The sequence below is a fragment of the Aethalodelphis obliquidens genome, unplaced genomic scaffold, assembly GCF_003676395.1.
Source record: "Aethalodelphis obliquidens isolate GAN/ISIS:26980383/991018 unplaced genomic scaffold, ASM367639v1 scaffold18, whole genome shotgun sequence".
NCBI lineage: Eukaryota > Metazoa > Chordata > Mammalia > Artiodactyla > Delphinidae > Aethalodelphis > Aethalodelphis obliquidens.
The window spans coordinates 1,003,126-1,011,461 of record NW_020837962.1 but is presented as its reverse complement, the minus strand read 5'-3'; the positions used below and the strand labels follow the sequence as shown (position 1 = coordinate 1,011,461).

Here is an 8,336-nt window from a genome sequence, read left to right as displayed (position 1 = left end):
CCAAACAGGCAAAAACATAAGGGCACTTCCTGGCTCCTGGGCTGGGATGTCCCGAGGTCTAGGGTACCAGCAGGTCCAGGGATTCAAACGATGTCACCTGGGCCTGTTTTCCATGTTTTGCTACCTCTCCATCCCACCTCCCTCGTGCCGGCTTTGTCCTTGTATGGCTCCAGCTATAGCTCCTGGCTTCCATTCCCTGGGCCTTCTGGAGGAACAATCCAGAGATTTCAACAAGAATGCTAGCCTGGAGTCTCCCAGGCCTGGCTAGGGTCACATGCCCAGCCCCGAGTCACTTGCTGGACCATGGGGTGCAGATCTCTCTCATCCAAGCTGGGGTCCAAAGGCTGACTCTGGGGATAGAGTGTGATGTCAGCCCAGTTGTGCCAGAAGAGGAGAGAAGAGATGCTGGGAAGTTAAAAACAAGTGTCTGCTGCCTTTTACTAAGAAACAGGACTTCCCTGGCCGTGCAGTGGTTAAGACTCTGCGCTTCCACTGCAGGGGGTACGGGTTCGATCCCTAGTGGGGGAAATAAGATCCCACATGCCACATGCCGCGCGACGCAGCCAACACACAAAAAAAGGAGAATAACAAACAGGCTTTCAGAGCAGGGAAGGGGTTTGTTAAGGTCACCAGCGAGCTTGCTGAAGCCAAGACAGAACTCAGAGCCCTTGGGCTGACTCAGTTCTCTGTGTCCCCTTCTCTCTCTGACATCCGGCCCAGCCCCGTGGGCAGCTCAGGCCTGAAAGGAATGCAGTGGTTCTGGGACTGTCAGTCCCCCATGGGCCTCTAGCATGCTCTTGACTTGCTTTACCAAAGAGCTGTTTGTTCAGGTTCGAACAGCAACTGTTTACCCATGAGAACCACAATCTATGCATTTGGAGAGAAGAAACCCCAGAGGAAGCATTTCTGTGGCTTTAGTCTTCGAACAAAGCGTGGCCCTGGGCCAGCCAGCTCCGAGCCTATGGGCCCCACTTTCAGTCCTCAACCCCCAGAGAGGCCTGGGAGCCTATTCGACAATATTAAGATAATTTTTTATTTTGAAATTTTTTTTTTTGGCCATGCCGCACGGCTTGCAGGATCTCAGTTCCCTGACCAGGGATTGAACCTGGGCCACGGCAGTGAAAGCCCAGAATCCTAGTCACTAGGCCACCAGGGAACTCCCCTATTTTGAAATAATTTTGAATTTATAGAAGTTGTCTTTAAAACAGTACAAAGAATCCCTGTACACCCTTTGACTCAGATTCAGTGATTGCTAGCGTGTTGCTACGTCTGCTTCATCACTCCCTTTCTCTACGTGCTTGTTTTTTTCCAAGAATGACTTTAGCTGCAGACATGATGTTGCTTCACCCTTAAATCCTTCAGCGCGTATTAAAGAACAAGGGTTCTCTTTCCTATTACAGAACAGTTTGCAAAGCCCAGCGACACGACACTATGATCTAGCATTTACATTTTATTGATTGTCCCAATATTTTCCATTATTCTCCTCCTCTGCTATACAGAATCTGGTCCAGGAACAAGTGTGCTATGTGTTGCCCCGTCTCTTTAACCTTCAATCATTTTGTCTTTCATGACCCTGACAGCTTTGAAGAGCCTAGGCCGGTGGTTTTTTTTGCTGACCTGGGCCCTTGAACTCTTTAATCAATAGAAATTGATAAGAGGCCAGACGAGAAATTCAGGCAAGGCTTTACTGGGACTCATGCTGCAAGCACAAGGGAACGAAAACAAGAAACAGGTGCCCTTGCTCGCTTTCCAAGGGCTGGCAAGCTGGTTTCTTCAATAGGGTGAGGTTGGGGGCAGACTGGTGGGTCCACTGGAAGGGTGGCTTAGGTGGCCTGCCCACCCCCTCGGTGGTGCTGTGCACAGGAATCATGTACAGTGCCCTGCTTTTGCTCCTGGCACATCACAAGTGGCAGTTCGCTTGTGGCCGTTTTGTATCTTATTGTTCATCATTGCTCCAACTGCGCATGCATGCAGTTATTTTTAGTCCCTTGTATAGTTTCTCTGTATCTGTCGCTCAAGGAGACATTTGTCCAGGGGCAGGAACAAGCACTCCTGTGGAGGGTCCCAGGTCCCAGCCTATCTCAGTTTTAGCCGACAATCTGCATCTTAAACATGTTTTCCTGGTGATCCTGACTCCCTCTCTGGTCTCCCTGTCTGAGCCCCGAGTCCTGCTGCTATGGGGGAGGCCTGTGTCTTACTCACTGGGGGCCCCACAACTGGCTCAGGGCCTGGCACCCACTGGCTCCAGAAAGACTAGACTTCGGAGCTGTGTAGACAGGAACTCCAGCCCAGCTGTGCCACAGAGTGGCTTGGGCAATGGCTCACCCTCTCCAGCTTCACTGTCCCCATCTGTAACCTCACCATGGGGGTGGAGAGTGGTTGGGTTGGTCAGTCTTTAAGGCCTTGCAGCTTTGAAGCTTGGTTGTTGACCCTCAGAAGGTTGAGCCCAGCCCAGGGATCCCTTTCCTCCCGCACCAGGAGCTGGAAACTGGATGTCTTAGGCCTCTGATGTCAGTCACTCACTCAAATTCATCAACTACGGATAAATTTACGTATCATCCATGTAAATTCATCTGCTGAAACTAGGAGTTGCTTCTAACTAATGGAAGTTGGCAAAGGTGATGGGAAGTCATTTCCTTGATTAGGTTACATTACACAAGCCTCCCTCTTAGAGGACTGGAAATTCTCCTTGCTGGCTTGATGAACTGAGCTGCCATTCTGAGGAAGCCCAAGTGGCCGGGAACTGTAGGCAGCCTCCAGGGTCTGCAGGTGGCTTCCAGCTGACAGCCAGCAGAACCCAGGGCCCTCGGGGGGGCTGGGGTTGGGGGAGATGCGGGAGGGTCAGCAGAGGCCAAGCCTCAGAGTCCATGTGCAAAACATCACTGGTCTCCCCACGTACAGAAACGAAACAGGGATTCCACTTCAGAACAGAGCTTTCTTTTCCGAAACTTCTTTCCTGATTCCATGTCTGGCCCAGACACACTAGGCGCAGCTAACACCGAGGGCTGGGCCCCTACAGCCTGTGGGTGGGTCTGTCTGCACTCACTGTGACTCAGGTCTGCGAGGGAGAAGGGGTGGGAGCAGGGTCGGGGTTCTCTCACACCAGGCCCCGCATCGGGAAGGCTTTCGGGCAGAGATGGAAGGGCCACCCTGACCACTGCAGCACCCCTAGCTGGTTCACCAATGTGGGATGAGGGGCCCAGCGGCCAGGTCTTTAGCTTCAACTACAGATGCTTCTTCTCCTTTCCTCCTCTGGACCCTAAATTCTCCCCATTTCCAAATCCTTCCTTCCCTGGACATGTGAATCCTTCTCTTCATCTTGCTGAGGAAGGTTCTGGCCCTCAATCTCTGATCTTGTCCCACACACCTGAAAACTGAGGGGCCTGCTTTCCCACCAGTTCTATAATTTGCCAACTGCATCCCAAAGGCGACCAGGTTTCCTCACATTCCAACCTAAGCTGTGCCGCAGGGCTGCCTACCTCCCAGGGAGAGACTAGAACTCTCCTGGGAGAGAGACTCGACACTCAGCCTTGAAAGTATTAATCCACGCAAGCAAATTAGATCAGTCTCCACTGCATGTCTCCCCCAAGAGTGGCATTAGTTAGACCAGGCTGATGCTGTAGAATCACGTTAGCAGCTGGGAGATTGGCCAGCGACGGTACGAGCCTGCAGTATAGCCATGCAGGAGGGCGTGAGGTCAGGCAAAGCAGTGACGGAGACCTTGCTGACTGCTGGTTTATGGGGCAGAGCCAGGATTCCTGCTCCTCCCCAGCCCTAGAGCCAATATGTGACCTGTCCCCACCCGCGAACGGGGACTAGAGCAGGTCCCTGCTGCAGGAGGGACAGGGGTGCTTCTGAGGACTCGGACTCTGCCCATATGAAGCAGCTAGAAACCAGAGAAGCTAAGTCCCAAAGCACGAGGCTCCTCATGGTAAAGGGAACACACAGGTCAACTGCACATCTGAAGTCAGGTCCTAGAAGGTCATATCCATCTCCTCTGTGTGGACAGGTCTGCTTTCACTCTGACCACGTCTGCTAGGCTGCCATCTCCAGACCGGATGGGAATTGCACAAAGATAAATGTGACGCCCTGTTTCAACGTGCAGTCTAGACCTTCCAAATTCCCTTGCCCCCTCTAAAGGGGCACAGTGGCTGCTCAAGTTTCCTGGCAAAAACTGGCTACCGTGAAAGGTGTTTTGAAAGGACTGCCAGAGGTTTTTAAGAGACTTTTAATGTTGAACTTTAAAAAAACTGCACTTCATCAAGAAGCAGTTTACCCAAACATTCAAGTCTCTTCTGGGTCCTTTCAAAATCCTGAGACGGGAGTGGAGAGTGGGTGGGGAGTAACAGTGGTCTCAGGAAAAGGGCTTCACAATGGAATCTGTGAAAGAAGTCTCTTTCAAATAGGCTATTCAAAAAGCACGCTTGGCAGTGACAAAAACCAAGGTGGCCTGCAAAATGGATTTCTTTCCCAGGGAGAGAGTTCCTAGGAATTATCCCAAGTTTTATAACTGGAGGGTATTTGTGATTATTGTATTTTCCCCAAACAATTATGAGCTGGAGCGAGGCTGGAAACCCTGGAGGGTCCTGACCACGAAGGGCCAATAGTCCAGTCACCTGCCAGGGCCAGATGCCAAATTTAAAGAGGCTCTAAGACGACAGACCAATTTGTTTTCCATCTCAGAGATTCTCAGAAGGGATGAGAAGCTGACACAACTGGACTGGTATACAATCCCCCACCTCAAACAAACAAAACACTCACTTGCAAAACTCAAATTTGATGCTTGCTTTTAAAGTTTATTGACAACTGTTTGGTCCCAACACACAAAACAGCACTTGAACCACAGAAAAAGTGTTCAAACAAAGTAGACAGTTAAGAAAAACATCTCTTCCCCCAAGCTCAATCCAAAACAAACAGTGCAAGATGGGAAAGGGGGTTTTGATGATAACTTTTGTCTTTTTTTAAACAGATAAATCTAATCTGGTACATCTTTCCACCCAGAAATAAAGAATTTCGTTGTCTTAATTCTCATACATCATTCTGTCACATCATTCAATTAAACCTCTAGATTAAAAAAAAATAGATAGCAATTGGACTGGCCATTGTGGAGTACATTACGAACACAACGAGCTTCGCTGTATTCTCACACCTTCAAACAGCGATTGTTGGAGTCACACACGCGTCCCAGGCTGACAGGTGACTCCAGTGAACAATTCAACCACACCCACACCACAGCGCACAACTCCAGTCTCTTCTTTGTCTGTTGCCCAAAGAAGCTGCTCTTTGAGGCTGTCCCTAGTGACTTGTAATGGTGCCTCTTACATCTTTAAAGTCCACATTCTTTACCTTCGAGCAAAACTAAAGTCCACGTGTGCAAACTCAGCCTTATGAAATCTCAGAATAAGGCCACTGATGTTCTCAACACCAACTTTGTCACACTGTTTAAAAGCTTCTTACAAAAAAGTGCACCTTTGCATTTTACTTCCTGTCACACTGTGTCGGTAGAGGAAATGCCTTTGGGAGGACTCAAGAGTGCCATGATGCCTAGAAGGCTTTCCCAGGGCCGTTCCATCTTGGTTGGGGCCATGTGCTGAGAACTGGGAATCACTGGCTTCATTTAAAAGATTTGGGGAACAAAAAATCTTACTTGTAAAAATCTCTCAATAGCCCTTATTTTGTGGCATTTTATCAAAATGCTGGCTATGAAATCAGAGCCCATTTTCTGGCTTTCTAGAAGTTACAAAATATAATCATTTCCCCAAAAGAAACCATCTAACTAGTGGAAGACCTTATGCCTACAGGTTTTTTCTGCTCTATGAACGAATCCGCCTTTTTGCCCAACAAATACAACCCATTGTAAATGTCAGGTTTCTCCAGGAGGCGTAAGAGGCTGCCTGTCACCGGATGCCTCAGCCACCTCAAGGCGAAGGTCATTCCACAGGGCAGTGCTCCCTCAAAAGCTGGCTTTTCCCAAATGCCAACATCAGACACCACAAAAAAACCCAAACATGCTTCCAACAGCAAGAAGTAACAGAGTAAAAGCAGACACTATTAAAAGACACTGAGTTAACAGACACAAATACTCACACACAAAGCTTCCCAGCTACCAAAACCAGCTTTAAAATTATGAATACAAGGTTAAGTTGATCAACCTTGGCCTTCCTATGTATAGATAGAATTTCTGTCTCTTCCTAGTGGAAAGAGCATTGATACCGTTCCTGTTAAAGCACCTCCCTCCTCAGCTCTGATTTGTAATTTATGCATTTGATGCATATTTTAGAAAATCAGACTCTCTTCCCAACATTGCCTCTCGACACACAATAATGTGTGTTGGAATTCAAATGCTGACTTTAAATTCATGACACCAAGACCATCTCCTTTTCCTTAACCTAACCCATATCAAACTGGAACTTAACATAAAAGGGAAGCTTAAAACATCCTTGACTTTCTAGAAAGCTCCTAAATGGAACCCCAAAGTGGAAACATTTTTAAAAATCTGTGATGAAGCCACATTTGTCAACTACAGACATAGTTAAATAAAAAACAAGGCACGCTTACAAGTCACAGGGAAGCCAGGAGCCTTCACATCCAACCAGAAAATACATTCTTCCTGCCTCGCCCACCATTCTCCTTCAGTGTTGTGATTGCACAGGATCACAGAACGGGCTTTGCTTCAAAGACACCTCATGCATTTGATTAATACTGTCTGAAAACATCAGTAAGCAAAGGCTTAGAGACTATATTATGCTACATGTAAGATTTTACCACTGACATGGCTTGATGGAAGTAAAACCACTTCCTCCTTGCTGAGTTCTCACTGCTGTCTTCTTACAGAACACCATTACACTTCATAGTAACTAACAAAAATTTGTTAAAATATATTAAGGATTCTTTAACAAATGACAGAATTTTTTTTTTTCCAAATAAGTGGGGGAAAAACTGAAAGAAAAAATTCAGCTCAAAGCTGTGTCAATGTAAGAGAAACAAAACATTATGGAATATGTCTAAAGATGAAGTAACTGGTTTCTAGGGGGTCTTCATTAAAACAGAAAAGGTTTTTTTGAACCCACTTTTGTGTGCAGAATCAGACAGTGCTTTCCCATCCTAATTCTATGTTCAAAACGAGACTCAAAGCTTGGTTATAGGTGCAAAGGAAAAGTTGGCTGCCAATTTTACTCTATTTTTGGGTTGCTTTTTGGCTGGGCTTTCCACAGGGTCCTTGCTGAGCAGCGACTCTGGGGTTTCCGTGGAGAGGCAGGGAGGCACTGGGACAGCTGCTGAGATGCCAGATGAGCTGGAATCAGAGGGCAGGTTTTCGTTCTTCATTGGTATTGGAATTTCCATTTTCTCTTCTTGGTTTAAAACCATAATTTCTGTAAATACAGGAAAGCAAACACATTCAGTTCTAGGACCTACAAAAAGTGTTCGTTTTCAGTTTTCCTCATTTCTCAAAAAAATAATCCCCAAATGTCACACCTATGCCATAATTTACTTATTAGCTCTGTGGCCAGTATTATGTGTCACATAAGTCAAACATTTATAAACTTCATCTCAGGTCTCCCTTGAATTACAAAACTTCAGAGACCTTCGTTTTTGGCTACAAATCAATGCACAGTGGTTTAACATTTTTTTCCACTTTCTCTGCCCATTCATTCTCTGTCAGGTAGTTAAGGACCCATAAGCCACATGTGACCTAAAGACCTTCAGACCAGGAGGGGCCTTGGTACCAGGGGGCCCTGGCCTATTCCACTGACAGAGTACTGTGCTCTTCGTGCACCCAAGGTGGGGCTGGGGAGGGGGAGTGGGGAGCAGGGCAAGCAGAGATAAGGGGAGAACTGCACAGAGTCAGAAGTACCCTCAAAAATCCAGGAAGTGAAGCAGCCACTTTTCCCAGAGCGTGCACAGGCTGCTCTTTCTCTGGCTGAGCCACAAGTAACTAGCCTGCTGTAGGTACGGAGACACTGCTTGGAAGTGATGTGTCCTTATACCTTGGACTGCCACTGCATGTGCAAGGGGCTCCCGCACCAAAGGAACACAGAGGCTGAGGGTGACGGCAGGGAGGCAGAACCTCAGCTCAGCTCTCAGGCTGACTCGCTGGGGAGAATAACGGACAGAACTGCCAGGACCGCTCAGGTTATTTATCTCCCCGACACACAGGGATGGTTGAACTCAGTACACTAAACACACCAAGGCTACACCCACAGAAGAGCTAACGTCAATTTCCCACCAAGTCTATGCTTCTAGGGGAACCACCCCCGCCATCGCCACAGCCCAGGTCCAGCTCCACAGCCAGGTAGGTATACGTCTCCTCACTGACTATCTTCCAGATAAACAGC

The 8,336-nt window shown here is 47.7% G+C and overlaps 1 protein-coding gene across 7 annotated transcripts in view; it reads right to left on the bottom strand.

Moving 5' to 3' along the window:
• Positions 1–4,775: 4,775 nt before the first annotated feature.
• The window catches only part of MARF1 (meiosis regulator and mRNA stability factor 1), a 40,466-nt gene continuing 36,905 nt past the window's right edge, over positions 4,776–8,336 (bottom strand). For all 7 annotated transcript variants that reach the window (XM_027117301.1, XM_027117303.1, XM_027117304.1 and 4 more), the window contains one exon: positions 4,776–7,373. In XM_027117301.1, the coding sequence (XP_026973102.1) occupies positions 7,129–7,373 (245 nt within the window). In that variant the 3' untranslated portion in view covers positions 4,776–7,128. The remainder of the gene's footprint in view (positions 7,374–8,336) is intronic.